This window comes from Zosterops lateralis (genome assembly GCF_965231275.1).
Source record: "Zosterops lateralis genome assembly, chromosome: 4".
Lineage (NCBI taxonomy): Eukaryota > Metazoa > Chordata > Aves > Passeriformes > Zosteropidae > Zosterops > Zosterops lateralis.
The window spans coordinates 54,174,022-54,192,083 of NC_139765.1; the positions used below are offsets into that span (position 1 = coordinate 54,174,022).

Sequence of the window (18,062 nt, forward strand, 5' to 3'; positions counted from 1 at the left end):
GAGCTGTCATTATCATCCAAGTGCTTACTCCTCTTTCTGCTTTATTGTAACAGACTTGATGTGTCTCTTCCTCTGCTTTAGACTATGAATACTGACAAAAAGGTCTTTTAAAAATCTTATTATAATGGATATGAATTTGCTTCAGTCATTCACTCTGGTTGCTGGAGTTCATGTCATCCCAGTGAAGGGATGTATTTTTCCTCCACTCAGCTACACAGTCAAATAGTGCTTACCAAATGTTGATAAAAGGAAGGTTTGAACTGAGACACTGTACTTTGACCTCAGCAAATGGGGTAAAGATGTGAATTGTAATGGTGTTACCAAAAAAGAGTTGTACCAGGAGTAGGCTGCAATTGGTATTTCTGTGGTGATTATGGGGTCAGTCCTAGCTAGGATTCTATAACTTGATCATGTCTTCAAGAATTCACAAAGAGGTAAAGAGCCTGATTGTGTGAAGCTCAAAACATATACATACCGTGTTTACATGACTGTCGTGATTTAGGAATGGTATTCTCCAATTTAGTCTTCTACTACACCAAGCCAAGCACTGCTTGCTCACTTTCCCCTCCACCTCCCCCTCCCCTATAGTGGGATGGAGAGGACAAAAGGTAGAAATCATGGGTTGAGATAACAACAATTTACTGGAAACAGCAATGAGATGAGAAAAGAAAACTAATGACAGTGGATACAAGAGAAGAAACGTTATTGCTCACCATGGAAACCCTCAACAACAGACAGTACCTGACTGCTCCCTCTGCTCTCTCCAGCTTGAAACTGGCATTACCCCGTTGCTCCCTCCACACTTACTCCACTGGAAGGAACTCTTTCTCCCCATAGGAGACTCCCTTCTCCCCAGCTGTGACAATGACATGAGGTCATATAGAACAACCTCTGTGTCCCAGCCATGACCCCTCCTGGCTACTGCAAAAATTATCCCTGGCTTGAAACAGGACAGTGACCAAATAGGAGTTTTCCTGTTGTGAGATTCTTTCCTCTCCCTTTGGTCTTAACAAAAACAAGCTTTTTCAGCTTTGTGCCACTGAACATTTAGTACTTGAGTTATATATACTGGACAGGAACAGAGTAATCTAGATCCCCTTGGCGAGAGGACAGGTATGTTAAGGGTAGGGATCATTGTATATATGATATGATTACTTTTGTGTTGCCGTTTTGGGGTTGGGTGTTTTTTATAATTATTGCAATTACTGTTTCTAGGGCATGCACTTCTGGAAGATGAAAATAAAGTCTGGCATCTAGTCCGGCCAGTGGATGAAATGGATGAAGGTAAATCAAAGCGGGGCAGTGTGAAAGAAAAAGAGAGGACCAAAGCTATTACAGAAATCTACCTGACCAGACTTCTTTCTGTGAAGGTAGGACTCAGATGTACTATAGTTACACCTTACTTTACAGATTTTAAGATACAACTGAGGAAATAGATGCAAATACTAGTTATGTGTTCAGCTACAATTTGGAATATGCATCATATACATACAAGCTGGTGTTCAAGGCTTCAAGTGATTAATATGCCCTGAGGAAGATTACTGGGAAAGAGATGAAATACAACTCCTGATCAAAGATGAGAACCATGATCATGTGATCATTAAATAAGGATTTTCCTTGCAAGACAAAGATGGATATTTTGCTCTGTGCCACCTGTTTAGATAATACTTCGTTTGGTTTTCTTTTGAACTGAATTCTTTATAAACTCCTACAGAGCCTTATATTTCCATGTTCTTGTATGTGACCAATGCTGCAATAAACCCCCCCCCAAAAAAAGTTTCCAAGTGATAATAATCCTTTTAGAGTATTTTGAGTGCCTATACTGCAGAATTGATAATGAGCAAAATATTTTTTAAAACATTTCTCCTTGGAGAAAGAATTTAGAATAATGTATTTAATGACCACAAACCCAGGCTCCTTTTGTGAAAATGAAGTCAGTCTGACTCCAGCTAAGGCCACTTGTCAAAGTGTGGAAGTAGATATGAAGGAAAGTCTTTAGGTAGATGACATAGACTCAGGATAAGGAGCCAAAAAGATGCTTGCATCCATTTTTCTGTTAATTAAGCCACTGCTTTATATTCCCAATAGCCATTTTATAGATTATTACTAGTCTGGAGCTTTACTGATTCATAAAATGTTGGTGAGATGTAGCTGAGATCACAGCTACCCCTTCAACCCTGGGACTTGTGTGTTCTGCCTGACAGTAGAATGTCTTGGAGCTCCTTGCCATCTGGGTGCCTTCACTGTTTGGAGGCTGTCAGCTGGAGTCATCTTTGGAGAGAAGACCCAGCCCTTCAAAGGTGTTGTAGGGCCAATCAGTTGACTGGGGATGAACTCTATGTGACCTCAACAGGGTCCTCTCTACAACAAGGGAACAGTCTCTCAGGTTGCCATTACTAAGATCCAGGCAGATGCCAGAATCCAAGAACACAGCCCTTCTGGACACTTCACTCTTGAGCTCCATGGATTTCATGAAACTGAGTCAGACTGGATGTCTGATGAGACCCATGTGCTTGCCCTTAAACAAAAAGGGCAAATTTTCAGTGGTACTTCTTCCTCTCACACCCTTTCTAAAAATTGCAGTGCTCTGGTGTCAGAGAAACTGGATGTGGGAAGCTGCAAAACCATTAAAAAAGTGGCTAAAAATTATTTTATGTGCACAATGACCCTGAAGGGTAAATGTAGCAACCAATTTCTGCTTCTTCTGTCAAGCAGAAGGCACACCTTTCTGTGCAAACCATAGAATCTCTGGTGAAGTCATAACCTTTGAGTCTAGAACATAAAATTGTGCCCTAGAAGGTCTTTACTGTGTTGGCAGTTTACAAACTTTAAGAAATGGTTTGCTTTTTGTCACTCTTATCACTCAGGATAAAGGCCACCAGTGATGGCAACTGGATTATGTCCAAAGGAATGAAAGATGCTGAGTTCAGCTTGTAACATGAATGTAACTGATTTTTTAAAATTTGCTTTTAGGGGACACTTCAGCAGTTTGTAGATGACTTCTTTCATAGTGTGCTGAACTCAAACCATGTGGTGCCACCAGCTGTGAAGTACTTCTTTGACTTTCTTGATGAGCAAGCAGAAAAACATGACATCAAGGATGAAGATACCATTCACATCTGGAAAACGAACAGGTACAGTATAAACAGAGTCATACTTATATTGCAGAGAAATAAGAGTATAATTCCCAGGTATATACTAGCACTCTTACCACAAATCGAAGTAAATTTCATTTGTAATCCTCGGAATCATTTTAATTGAGGTAAAATGTTTGTGTGATGAAAAAGATTCCCTGTAAGTCTAGAAGCGGCAAAAAATGAAACCAGTTTACCTATAGTATTGTCACTGACAGATTTACCATGTTTTACTTTTTATCTTTCCTCAGAGAAGAAAGCAAGAGGCAGATGGGACTAAATTTACCTGTCAAATCACAAAATCTAATACATACTACTTGATAGTTTCTCTGACCACACATACATCCTTCCTTGTTTTTGGGGGGCACTCAAGAGCCTTCTTATATGAGTTTTTCTGAGAGATGTAAAGAGTTGGTTTTTAGGCATGGGACCCAGACAAGCTTGTATAAATGTTGAAATATAAAATTAAATATCACTGCCGTGAGGAGATCAAAATGTAAAGCCCATACTTAATTTCATGTGATTTTCTTTTTTTAGAATATTTGCTGTGTAAAAAGGATTATTTTTTTTTCATTGCTTTGCAGCCTGCCTCTTAGATTCTGGGTAAACATATTGAAAAATCCTCATTTCATCTTTGATGTCCACGTTCATGAAGTAGTGGATGCTTCCTTGTCAGTCATTGCACAGACTTTCATGGATGCTTGCACAAGAACAGAGCACAAATTAAGCAGAGTAAGTGATTTGCATTCTACTTCCTGACTATGCTCATGCCTGACAAGACAAAGGGCATCCTCACAGACAATACCCATTCTCTGAGGAGATACAGCCTTGATTGTTTCTTTTTAGTTTTATAATGAAGTTAACATTTCACCTCTTAACAGGTTGGTGACCTGTCAGTATTTTGTGTAGTCTGCCAATTAATACTATTAAAAAAGGAGAAAATAGCAACTGCTTTTATTAAAAGCATGTTTAAGAACTGATTCTTTCAGGCCCACCAATAATTTATTATCACCTTGCATTCATACGTTTGTAAAACTCAGCAGTAATGCCATGTGTAAACATCATCTTTTTATGAAATAATCCCACCAATGTTAATAAGTATCCAAATGTTAATATCTGTAAAGCTCAAGTGTATGTGAATATAAAGGCTTGATCTTATATTCTTGACTGTTTTGCTTCCTAGAAATGTTCATAAATAAATACGTTTTTCTGTATTCTGAATTTTTCAGGATTCTCCAAGTAATAAATTACTTTATGCAAAAGAAATCTCTAACTATAAGAAAATGGTAGAAGAGTAAGTATCAGCTCTTTTCATGGTTATTCAGTTGTTAGGATTTTAAACCTGTGTAAGAGGGAAAGGGAATGCTGATATAGTCAAAGTCAACTGTCAAAAATTTTACACCCAAATGTTTAAAGATCCCCTTGGTGGTGGCATTGGCAGATTTGAAATGGAGCTCTGTTATGGCCCAGTATGTATTCTTGTCTGTACAGAGAGATTAATAGATTTATTCAGGAGAAAATATGATGCTGTTTTCTGCAGTCATAGTTGCTACTGACACAATCTAACAAATGCTGCACTTCCATAACTCAGTAAAGACCAAATCCTGAAAACATTTTCAGAAACATTTTTTTTCTATTCTGCCTCTGACTTTATTCATTTACTAACTGGAAATTCTGTTAATATCATGGCAGATCTGCCACGAAACAAAATTCTTGTCAGTTTTAAGACCTAAAACAATCACTACCTGCAATTATAGATTTTTTCCTGTGGTACATTCCTGTACGATCAGGTATGATTTGCCTCTACTGCAAAAGTACTAATGTTGGAAGGCAGGAATTACTGAAGGAGTCATTGGTTGGTTGTGGAAGAGTATCTCCTGTGTTAGTAAGGAAGCATTTTTAAAATAATGGCAGAATTACCAGAAAGACACAGTTTATTTTACTTAACTGAAAATCTTTTTTAATCTCTTGCAGTTACTACAAAGGTATTCGTCAGATGGTGCCAGTGAGTGACCAAGACATGAATACCCATCTAGCAGAGATTTCTAGGGTAAGAATACAATCCATTTTCTTGTTGTGAAATTGGAGCCAAGTGTAGCATTGGTATTTGTTGTCTTCTCTTTCTATCTCAACAAATGGGGTTTTTTGTATGTGCAAATATCAGAATGAGTTATACTCCTGAAATACTGAAATAACTCCTATTCATTGTAGTCGTGCCTGTTAGACCTTTAAAACTGATTAGTGAATGGAATCAAGAACCCTTATTGTCACTAATCTATCTGAGTTACACAGGGAATAGAGCACAGTGTCTGGATTTTTCACATCCAATGCAGAAAAATTATAGCACTCTTGAACTGTGCTTTCTCTCCACAGCATACAGAGGATTTTTAGCATTGATCATACTGCTAACTGAATACACAGTGCTACCACAGCAAAAATTAGATTCCAGAAATTAAAGAAGAGGCATGAACATTAAGTATAGCATATTTTATAACTGTCTATACAGGGGCAATATTTCTGCTTTATCCTATATGTGAGAAGTTCATCATGTCCTTGCTCAGTGGCAGTTTTTGCATTGTACATTATTTGGGTTACTTCACATGGAGAAGAACAGTGTAGGGTGGTTGCTATCTGGGACTTTGGTTGGAGATGGGTGAAACAAAGTCATTACAAAACCTGCTTGTGAAGAGCCTCTTGAAAGAGCCTGTCTGCTCTGCAGATCAGCTCAGCTTGAGCAGGCTCTTGCCTCTGAAGCACTCTATTTAACTTGGAGAACCAGGAGAGCCCCTCACCAGTCCTAAAGATGTTGTTTAGCCTGAGTAAGAAGGCAGTATACTTACCAGCTGGTTTGCTCATTTGCTTAATTTAGTTGAAGAGTTCTAGCGTAAGGAGGATGTTTGGGGAATTTTTTGCAGTTTGTTTATTTCAGTGCCCTTAGGACCTAACATTTTGCAGATCAACATCCTCATGAGAGCATTTCTATTTTCAGTCATTCACTACAAAACTCATCTGCAGTGACATTTCATTTTACAGTTCACTTTATTTATTACATAAATTGAGATGTATATAAAATTAGAACATTTGGTGATTAAAAGTAAATTCAATATAATGTTTTAGCATCAGCACGATATGTTCTTCCTTTCTCTTTTCATTATAAATTATGATAAAAATTAATATGGAAGGAGTGATTGAACACTGCAAATTTTGACCAGCTCTAAAAGTGACTTTTATAGAGCAAGGGAAGATGGATGTTTCTCTGCTGCTTTATCCCTTGGGTAATAATTTATGCCAGTAGCAATATTTTGCAATTCTTCATTTTCTTAACTAACTTAAAAGACTGAAGTCGTAGCTAGAGACTTGAATCCTACACATTTGAATGAAGAACATCTGTTCAGACAGGTAGAGCACATTCACTAAATAAGTCATATGTGTGGGGGCAGGGGGAAGATGAGGTAGTGGAAGGGTTATTTCCTGCTTCATTTGAAGTCCTTTCTCTCTCTCTCTCTCTCTCTCTCTCTCTCTCTCTCTCTCTCTGTCTCTCTGTCTCTCTACTCACCACACCCCCCCACACACCTTTCTATCTTCATGATTCAGGTGCCTTTTTCCAAATGTACATGTGGTCATGATATTGATGAGTTACACCCTTGCTGTAGTGAGGTGTGAATAATTTCCAGGATGTAAAAAGAACTGGAGAAAGGATTTCAAACACCCATGATGACTGTGTCAGAGCCAATGCTTAATATCTCAACAATATGTAGATTGTACTGAGTGAATACTTTAGCTTTTCACACCCATGCTGCTAACAGATGTTTGAGCCGTAGCCTGTGGTTTGACGTTCAGAGTTCAAAATATCTTCCACCTCCAGTGTTAAGAGCTGTGGGCAGGCTGGAAAAATACCAGAGGGAAAGTCTTGATCAAAAAATCACCAAACAAAAGTTTTCTCATTCCTTTTGTCTGCCATAAGTGTCATTTAAAAAATGTTAAACACAGAGCTTGCATTTTGAAATCTTGTCAATTATACCCAACAGTTGTGCATGTGCATAACTTTCAGCTGTGTGTGACCCTATTTTGACATGTTTGCTGCCTGCTTGTTTTAACAGGCACATACCGATTCCTTAAACACACTTGTGGCTCTACACCAACTCTACCAGTACACTAACAAATACTATGATGAGGTAAGTTATGGCTTTTGTTTTCATGCTTTAATATCAATGGTAAAAGGTTTTGAAGGCTAACACTAGTCTAAAGGAGTGACTTCTGGATTTCACTGAATAATCAGGTAAAAGCAATGCTGAACAAAAACCTTGCAGTTATATACCCAGCTTGGCAATTACACTGGTCAAGAGAATGTCCTTATAAATTAACAATTTCATTATGGCTATCAGGTTTTGGTAGAGATTGTTTAACCAGATCTGAAAGAGAAATAGATTTAAAAATCACTTCTCTTCAGTTCTACCATCCTAATAATTATATAAGAATGTCATCAAGCAAAAAGTCACCCGAGTTATATCAGGTTTCAAGACAGTGTGCTTTTTTTATTAGGAACAATCCATTAAACTCATTTTGCTTGTAGGAATTGGAGCCGTGTCCTTTTTATTAGTTAAAATGCTCCTTAAACTTCTGTGCATGTTACCATCCCTGTTTTGCCATGCCAAGTGAAGTGTCTGCTTAAGGTAAACCTAAGTAGAGTAACTGTTGAATGTAGCCTGATTCAAAAGCAGGCTCACAGCTTCAGTTTAAAAAGTTTCTTAGGTTTTTCACACCCTGTGGAAAGGGGGACAAAGAATACCCCAGAGTAGCTGAGCTGTGGCTATGGCTCTCCAAACTTAATCTGAAAACAAAAAGAGAGAAGGAAACTTTTTTTCAAAGGTTTCCATGGAAATGAATGCCTCCAGAAAACTCTCAGAATTAAAGCAAGAACAGATGCTGAATCAAAAACGAGCACAGCACATGTGAGCTCTATTTGGTTAGTCTTGCACCTCAGCACAGTTCATGTTTTCACTTATATTTAGCACTAAAGACAGTGAGTCGCATCCTTCACTGCAGCTGCTTTATACAGGAGCAGCCAGCCTGTCACAGCTTTTAAACAGATGGAAGCAGGGAAAATCAAATCACCCTGAGAAGTCTTGCAATGATGGTCAGTGGGAGAAGCAGACAGAGGAATGTAGGCCAACCCCATGGCATTCCCTCACCCCCATCCCCAGTGCTAAGCTGGCTTTCAGCACCTTCCCAAATGTGTCCGTAATTTGACCTCTTACAAAAACACTTGGGGACCCTGAATGACAGATGAACTGTAAATCCCTGATTCATCCACACCTCAGGCAGAGTCACCAGCCTGTGGGACTTCATCAGTGACAGGCCAGCACACCCCACTATGTAGCTGCAGCTCTTCCCTTCCATGCACATCATTGTGTAACAATGAGGTGCATCTGATGAAAAGGCTGCTAATTCAGAATTGTGGAGATAATCTGTCAACAACCATTCAGTAAAATTAATCAAGCTTATTTATTTTCCATGAAAATGTTTTGATTTGCATAAATTGGAACATTTTGCAGCTGCCCTTGTCTTTATTACTGACACAGTGGTTCCCAGCATGTGCTGTACCTTCTGCATCTCTGCAGGGCTTGACAATGACTAAGTGGGTACATTCTAATTGTCCACATTTATATGAAGGATATATTCACCAGTAGAGATAATCATGAATTATTTAGTCTAGATTTGAGGAGTTACAGCTAGATATAATTGTTTAAATTAAGGAAACAATATCAAATTAAATTAGGCCCAGTTTAAATACTGCAATAAGTGTTTATTAAGTCTGTCTTGTAAAAATGTTTTCACACTTTAAAAACAAATTCATTAAAATAATTATTTCTAAACAAATTTGCTCCAGTGTTGGAAATGCAAACACTATACCAGCCCTTCAAAGTGAAATCATTGGCTAGATTGATTCTGACTGCATTAATCTCCATTGCCAGTGATGTTCAAGAAGTAATAAGAACCATAGGTAGTGACAGGCAAATTCCATTTTTCCAGTCCTTGTACTTGCAAGTTTATATAGTATTTAAACAGTGCTAAAGGTTTCTGCTTGATTACACTGTCAGACTTATATTAATAAAGCCAGTTCTAGAAAAGGAATGGTTTTGTCATGTAACACATTTTTCTAATGGAGAAATCTAATAGCTGGTGAGAAAGTTTTCCTAAAGGATGGTGGAAATGAAAACCTTTCAAAACCTTTTGAATTTGATCTGGGAAGCCCTAAAAAACTCTATTTGAAGAAAAGCTTTCTCATAACAGCTGACCTTTACTGGCTCTTGTTTTCAAATCCCTTGTGTCTTAAGAATCATATCCTCACATATATATATTCTGTACAGCAGAAGTTGTAGAATGCTGCGGGCTCCTCCAAGGAGCTATTTCCTTTCCTGAACTATGTTGTGCTGGGCCAGAGTCATGGCACTTCTTGGCGAGGGCCAAAAGGGAGCTGCCGGCTTTATTCCTCATATTGCTACAGACATAGGAGACCTTGCATTGTCCTACTGTATGCCTGCGCATGGGCCACCCAGGAGCTTCTCATAACTAAAGCTCATGGGCATAGGATATAATTACTGATGGTAAATGACCCTTAAGCTTTGTAGGGTGCACTGTAAGTAAAAGCACTGTTTCTTAAATAGCGCTAAGGAAATTCTTCCCCTGCCTGCTCCATCTTGGAATGTAACATTTTACAAGATAAAGTACTACCTATTAATTGGCTTGTATCTCAATAATTGGAAACATTACAGAAACCTAGATAAAATAAGAGAGACAATAATTTTTATTGTCTTTGTGAAAAAATAGAACATTGGGCCTAATAGATGGACTTGGGTACAGAGTGAATGCAAAAGACTCTTTACAACCAAAGTAGTATCAAACACTTGGTCTCAGAACTATGTCATACATTTTAAGCTAAATTATTCTAAGCTTTCTGTGTTTATATCTTCCAGATTATAAATGCACTTGAAGAGGATCCAGCTGCACAAAAAATGCAGCTTGCCTTCCGTTTACAGCAAATAGCAGCTGCGCTAGAGAATAAAGTGACTGACCTTTGACTCAAAAGCCGCAATAAAGAAATCTGATCTGAAGATGTTCAAATTCATTCTTCCTGTTAAGGAAATAGTGTTCTATTTTTTAATGTATAATTACAACTTTAAATGAAAGATTTCATGGTTTTTTGATAGCAGAGGTGTAATGTAAAGAATTTTTACTGTAAATTATGCTTCTAATTAAAAGCTGTGTTGTGTGTAAATGAATCTTCTGTGGGAAAGAGAGTCCTTTGGTTGGGGGCAGGGTGGGGGGTGGAAGAAGAAAAACCCATACTTCATTTGATTTAGTAGAATCTGAGACATCAGCATTTAGCATTCATTATGCAAGTAAATTCAATACTATAGCATCCTTTCTACCTTAAGCAATATTTGTACTAGGAAAACAATAACATTCACAGAGACACATGCAATATCCCCTTTTATTTTGATAACTGGAAATTGACTTCCATAGAGCTCTAAAACTTGGTCTATGCTCATAATGAACATAGTGTCCAATTTCTCTGCAAGATCTAAAAATAGGATTTGCTACCACACATGGTTCTAAATTTATTTCTTTATCTCAATGATGATGCACAGTATTGCACCCACCACAGTTGGCTGTGAGAGAAATAAGAGTAATGTCACTGCAGAAGAGTTCTACTGATGAAGTCTTGTTTGGTTCAGAAATCACTACAAAGAAGGAATTAGTCCTTAAAACTTTAAAACTCTTTGTTATTATTGTGAGTTTTATGATATATGCTAATGTGCCTTACTTGTACTAATTCTGTGAATCTGATGAATGGTTTTGTAAAAAGAAGCAGATCAGAAAAATAAGTATTTATGTGCTATTGAATGACTTTTGTGTGAAAAACATGACCAGCAGAATGCTTGTAATTAGCTGCTTGCCGAGAGTGTGCTGTTTAACATGATTTGATTATGTATAATATCCTATTTTAGAATGGTTCTGATGATTTTTTATTTGAATCTTGGAACTGTCCTAGAAATACCATCACTTGTTTTTATTGTATCTGTGATGTAAAATACTAGTATGATATTGGAAAAATCATATACCAGTCTATTGAAAACCACTCGGTCAGTTTTGAGCCTTGGAATGCTGCATTTGATTGAATACACACTATAATCCATAGCAAAGAAAATTGAAATAACTTGTCAGAAAGTGTGTGTTTACAATATAGGTAAGCTCCGTACAAATCAAAAAGTTAGGTACGTCTTCTTAAATTGCTGTATTGCACATCAGAGAACTTTACTTCTCTTTGTCTTGCAAGTTTTTGGCAGTAAAGTAGCATTTTAATGAAGTGCTGCCATCTGTACTCCTTTGTTCATTGTCCTGCCAAGCACCCGGACTCTGCTGACTCTCAGCAAGCTAATGCAGTGTCTGCTGCCCGCTCTCCCTGCCTGGTAGGTTGTCACACACTGACTTTTACTGTCTGTTGATTTTTTTTTTCTTCCGTTTTGAAAATTTCCTAGCATTTGTCAGTGGACCTTTCCTTCAGTTTCTGAAAATCAAAAGCCTCACCAGAACTGGTTTCCTGCCCAGTAGGCTGTGAGCAGTTTTTTTTGTTTGTTTTGTACTCGACTTCTTGCATTTGTCTATAATCATTCCTGAATCTGCCTGGGCTGTAAGTTATTTTATACTGTTTAGGACTGAGCTGTATGACTTCTACAGGAAGGTGCTTTGCCAGTTATTCTTTCATCAACAAAGGCATCCTAATTTCATGGCTAATCTGTTTCTTTTTCATTATTTGTAAATCCTGTTAATTGTAAATCAAATACAATGTTGTTTTTTCCACCCAGTGTCAGTGGATCTTTACTAAAACTGGGGGGATGGGTGTTTGAAAGGATTTGTAATGCTCCCTCTGGGAGTGATGGAGAAGGAGTGTCCATCAGTCTGTGGTTGGGAACGGAGGAGTGCAGCACATCCTGCAGATGGAATGCCTGACATCATGCCCTTTTTATTGGCATTTGCTCTGAAAAATGACAGTACCCTGGAGAGGCAAGGATGTAGTGCAACATACCAGAGTGAGGTCATCTTGCTTGATGTATCTTTTGGGACCTGAAAGCCAATTAAAATACAGGCTCAGCAGCATCTCTCCAGAGAGATCAGAAAGCCCTGCTTGAGCAAGTAGGTCTTTCAGAGGGAACATTTAATGTCCCCCATCACCAGTGACTTGACACAGAGCAGTTGCAGGCTGTAGCTGTGGGATGCAGCAGTGCTCTAGCTGGATCCTACCTGTGAGGCAACTGGCATGTGTGTCTGCTGGCATGTGCGAGTTCATGATGGATCCATTAGTCGTTCTTGGTGCCCTATTCTCACATCCTGGGAAATTTGCAGGTTATCGGTGCTGCAGTGCTGCCTGCCAGGGAATACAGAGGCAGATAACTGTGAGCAGCTGCAGCTACAGAGAAACTTAATGCCAGTTCAATTCCTTCAAGTGCCTTATCCTGAAAGCATAAAGTTGAAATTTGAATTGAAGAACTGAGCTAGTTTATCTTATTGTTTCCCCTTTTGGCTAACTTCTCCAGTGCTTGTTTTTCCACTCTGGTGCTCTGTTTTGTCCAGGCCTAGTTTTTGGCTTCAGTTTTCATTACATTTTAGCAATCTGATTCTTAAAACCTTCAAGCTCCTCATTTGGTTTCTGCTGCTCCTTACATCTGGTTCATCTACAAGTTAAAAGGAAAAAGCTCACTGGAGGTCTCCCTCCTTTTCACCCCTTCTGCAGCTCCTCTAAGAGGCACTTCTTAAAGCATAAGAACCTTCTCACTGCCAAACAGGAATCACTTTAGTCCATAGCAGTAGCTGTGAGCTGCAAAGTTCCTTTGCTTGGTCATCTCCCTGACCTAGATCAGAGGCTGGTACAGACATTTGACCACCGCCAGCAAGTCTGAGTCCCATTGCTGACAGCAGTCTCTCCAAGGTTTTGCTTGCCTCCTCACCAGCAAATATGCAAATATAGATTCCTTATGATGTGACAAAGGCCCTGCACCTGCTTGTTTGATATGTAGTAACTCACCCAACTGAACAGGAATGGAGTTTTTTTTGTCTCTGGCCAGGAATTCACTTAGTGCCAGGTTTCCCTCTGACACTTTACTTGATCTTTTTGCTGCTCTCTATATGCTATAGATTTATAAGCAAGTGGTTATGGAGAGGACCTCAGCTAGCTCACATATGTGAGTCATTCATAATGTCCCCTGAAGATGACTTCTCTGATCAGTCTGTTACACCCCACTTGATCCTCCCCCTTCTGCACCCTGCTGCGTTGGACACATTTCTCAGCCTGCTGAGTCCGAGCTGTATTTGTATGCACTCTCTAAAGTTGGCCTTTCTGGTAACCTTTTGAAAATAAACAGAGCCATCACTATAAACAAAACCATACAGGGAATTCAGAAATTCAAACTGGAATTCACAAATTCACAAACTGTCATAACATGGGAGAATTTTTAGCCAGATGCATAGACTTCAAATGGCTTTGAGCTTGAAATGCAGCTGTCGTGAACTTACCAGCACTAATGGGTTTTTGTGGCGAGTACTTGACCATCCAGGTTCTCCAGCCTAATTAGTAACACAACCATTTTCAACTATAGTATGCCCTTGATGATATGTATCTACATGGCCAAAAAAAACCCCAATCTCTAAATCTGAAAGGGAAACCCCTCTTTTACATGCTTCCTAGGGTTCCAACACCTCTATTTATCCTGATAGTGGTTCTAGTCAGGGTTCCCATATGCACCTAAGCATGTGGTGTAACAGTTCTCTGAGGAGTTGATTTCTAAAGAATTTGATCTTGAGCAAAGATTGCTTAAGACTTTTCCCAAGTCTGTTGTCTTGTCTTAGAAAAAAACTTACAGGAGAAATTGTTCAGGGTTGCTTTTTCCTTATAATCTCTGTCTAGAGATACTATTCAGAGCAGTGAGACAGTCAGCTTCAGAGGTTTAAAGGAGGATGTCTACCTGCCATTCTTCTACCAACCATTGACTTGAGTCCTGTGTTATTCTGCCTTACACTCAGAGGAGCTGAAATTTGGCACTTCGAGTCACTAGAGTTGATGCACTGGAAATGTAAGCACTGTTGCCCTTGTGACTTGCTTTCATCCCTCATTCCAAGCAAAGTTTGACATCTGTACAGTCAAACTCTGTGCCTCAAGCATTCCAGGTTCTCCATCACACAAAGCTCCTCTCTTAGTTAGTTGTCTGTTTTGCCAGATCTGCCTGGAGCACAAGATTCCCTGGAGAATGAATGGCAGCAGCACACAAACTATAATGATCAGTGATTTTTTTCTCAGACTCTACATACCTAGTCTGTGTTTTTTTATTTTGAGAAACCTTCCTTCATTTGATGAATGATGAGCTTGAAAGGTGGAATTGTAAACGAGAGTTGGTCTTTTAGCCTTCCTCTTTTGTTAGCCTTCATCTTGATGGGGCCCAGAAATGATGATGGAATTTTTGGTGTTTGACAGTTCCTGCAGAACAGAAGGAAAAGAGACTTTCCAGACCACAGTTACAAGGAAGTTTTCAAAGGTTTTGTTTTTTTTTTAAATGGTGTCCCCTTTTACCTCAGTATCAAGGAACATTTCTCCATCCATTAGAGAAGAAAGTAGTTTCCCCTGTGCAGGCTTGTAATAACCATCTATGCTGTGAAAGATCACTGCTGATGTACCAGACAGTCAGGGCTGACTTCTGTCTTGCCAGTGCATACTGCTTGCTGCTGCATGTCATTACCAAAGAGGACAAATCCTACTGTCATTCATAGCCAGGCCATCAAAAGCTATTTCATTTACCCATGTATTCCTGTTTCTTTGCTGCTTCTCAGATAATTGCCATTTGAACCAGAAGAGAGTTTGAGTGCTCTCCTTTTATTTTTAAGCTTTTAAAGAACCTATGTGTCTTAACAGATTGGATGCTTCAGAAAGAAACTATTTCTTCAGTGGGACAGAGGACAATAGATCTCATACAGCTGTATATGGCTCATCTTAAAAGGAAATAAAAATCCCACCATGAGCCCCACACTGTGTTTTTGAAATTCTTTATTCAGTGCTCTAATTCTGAACAATGTTTTTGGCTTATTTAATTGTCCTCAAAATTGAATGTTGAACAAAACTCACTTTTTTTCTTTTAATCTACTGTAATAAGAAAGGAGTGAAATGAAAAAATGTATTCCTTTGATACCCTTAATCTTTTCTCTCCTGTGGCTATGCTCCTATTCAATAAGGGATCATACTTGCTAGTTGCAGAGCCTGGATGCCAATCCATGGGATTTAAAACAAACCCAAATCCATGTTTCCTGCAGCTAGATCTAGGTCCGTGGCAATGCTCACAATTGTAAAACTGCCTCAAGGATGGTATTTGGAATACTATTATCGTGGGTCTGGCTGCTTTCCTCATCTTCCTTCATGTGATCCTTCTTCGTGTGGGTTTTCACCTTGTGTTTCAGTGGCACTTTCTGAATCACAATGCTACATTCCTCTGAAAGCCCAAGGAAGGAAACAATCACTGCCTGGATTAATCATGCACTTTTCATCCCCAAAGCGCCCCATGGGCACTCAGGCCCTCCCAGGCTCAGCTCACTGGAAAATTATAGAAGTGGATTTTTTTGTGCTAGAGCAGACAACCTTACTGAAACATAAAATATTTCTATCTAAGATAACACACATTTGTTCTGCTAATTATGTACCCTACACATACATTACTATTCACATCTGATGTATGAATGGCCCTTCTTAGATGGTCTGAACTCCACCTAAAGTCTGCAGCACTCTACCCTGGACTGGTGGCTGTACTATGCTAGCCCTAAACTAGAAAGTGACATAGATATTAACATCATTTTGCCTTTAGATGAGATTAGATTCCCACAGCTCACTTGCTTGGTATGGGTGTTTAGCCTCATTGCTTCTTTTAATGGACTAAAGTTTGTCTTGTGAGGCTGCTATACGGTTATGATATCCAAAAGTACCATAATGAGGCCTTAATATCCAACAAAAGGAACAGAAACACCATCATTTTCAGCAGCAGCAGGTCCTTCTGCTCAGCTGTCAGTGTATATTCCAGCCTTTATTTTAACATGGCCTTATTTTGTTTCCTTGTGCACTTGAAGCAGCGACAATCCTCTATTTGTATTCTGACACATTACTGCTGGAGATGAGATCATCCATCTAGGTTTTGTGCTATTTTGGAGCTACAGGTTTGGTATTTAATAGGGTCATGCCCTGGTGTGCTTGCTCCTCTTACAATAATATTCGATAGAGAGCTGTGTCAAGTTATGGCTTTGCTGGCTGTGTGTGAAGATTCATATGCTGATTGCTTTGACCTGTGTAAGAGCCTGTAACTGCCCAAGTACTACTATAGCTTTTGATTTAAGTTACGGTTGTGATTTTATCTTTCTTTTCAGTGAAAGGAAGAGTAGAAATGTTTTGTTTGCCATTTAACTGGAAAAAGTTAATAGTTTAGCTGCATCTCTTTAAGAAAATAGGGAGAAAGGGGAGGTGATGTCCTTTATATAGGGGAGGTGAGGTGGTTTTGGACTATTCTTCTCTAAAGTTAACGAAGACAGTGACGACAAAGAAAACTTGAGCACTGCTGTCACTGACAGACATTAGTTTCTTTGTGGTTAATCATTCATGTGAACTAGGAGGGCAAGTTTTTTAATACAGAGCTTGAATTTAATTTCAATCCATGCTGTCCATCATTGTCTCTCTTTAGCGGATTTTTGAGATGACAGCACACACAATGTATCTAAGATTAGATTCTGGCTTTAAATATTTAGAGTCTGAACCACATGTATTTGTACTTCATTCCAAGGTTGAAGTAATGTGGCAGGACACACATTCTGCAGTAGTTAAAACAAATCAAAGGAGTGCTGAATTATTCATTTTAACCTTTTAACCAATTCCTCTTTGTGGCCCTGCACCCATGAGCTGCTTGGGGTAAGCTGGGGATTGCCAGCTGGGCTGGAGACTGCCCTACACACAGTACCCTTGTGCTGGTCTGACAGCCAAGGCCATTTCCTCACCTGCTGGGCTAGCTAAGGGCTGGGGGCTGTTTGTGCTAATGGCTCCTGTGGTTTTCTAGGAACTGATTGAGTCTAATGAATTACAGGCTAGGCTTTGGTTAGCTCCTGTTTTAGTCAAACTGCTCTCTGACAAGTGATTTAAGAGTCTCATCAGAAGACTTGCTCCACTAGTAATGACCCAATTGGCATGTCCAAAGCCAAAAATTTTCTGTTAACTATCTGCTGGGAAAGGGTGTTAATTTTAGCCTCCTGCCAGGAAGTGGCAAACCCAAAGACAAGTTCACTGTAAAGCCTGAGTCATAAGGCCAGGGAGAGGATCAGATCTCTGAGCCTTGCCAAAGTCTGAGTTGCCTTGACAGGCGTGTAGCCCTCAAGACCAGGAGCTGCTCTGAACACTGGCTGCTGCAAGACTAATAGTAGGACACTCTCCTCAGTTGGGATCACTGAATGCACCATATTCTGCCTTGCTGACATGCAAGAAAGCCATAAGGCTGACTGACTCAGGTGTGACAGTCATTAGATGCCTCCAAGATCTCCATCTTTTTTTGATTGCCAAAGATCTGAGGTTGATATAAACTGCACCATGGGCCTGGTGCAGGCAGCATTGCTCCACTGAGTTTGCTGCAGCACTGACACGGCCAAACAGCATCTGTATGGCTGGTCATGCACATGGCACAACAGGGAGACCTTGGTCAGGCATGGTCTTGCTCTCTATGTCCAGTGCTGAGCAGACAGATAGCACCAAGAGCCACTGCCATGCCCAGACATCCCTGACAGAGCTCTCAGCTCCCAGGTGTGGGTCTAGAGACATGAGTGGCTTACAGGGCCAGTTGTTATGAGCACCCAGAT

At 39.4% G+C, this 18,062-nt stretch overlaps 1 protein-coding gene across 5 annotated transcripts in view; it reads left to right on the forward strand.

Moving 5' to 3' along the window:
- Window positions 1-11,999, forward strand: part of PLXNB2 (plexin B2) — a 250,146-nt gene extending 238,147 nt beyond the window's left edge. For all 5 annotated transcript variants that reach the window (XM_083859523.1, XM_083859522.1, XM_083859525.1 and 2 more), the window contains 7 exons: window positions 1,216-1,370; window positions 2,974-3,134; window positions 3,719-3,866; window positions 4,364-4,428; window positions 5,109-5,184; window positions 7,235-7,309; window positions 10,112-11,999. In XM_083859523.1, the coding sequence (XP_083715649.1) occupies window positions 1,216-1,370; window positions 2,974-3,134; window positions 3,719-3,866; window positions 4,364-4,428; window positions 5,109-5,184; window positions 7,235-7,309; window positions 10,112-10,216 (785 nt within the window). In that variant the 3' untranslated portion in view covers window positions 10,217-11,999. The remainder of the gene's footprint in view (window positions 1-1,215; window positions 1,371-2,973; window positions 3,135-3,718; window positions 3,867-4,363; window positions 4,429-5,108; window positions 5,185-7,234; window positions 7,310-10,111) is intronic.
- The last annotated feature ends 6,063 nt before the right edge of the window (window positions 12,000-18,062 follow it).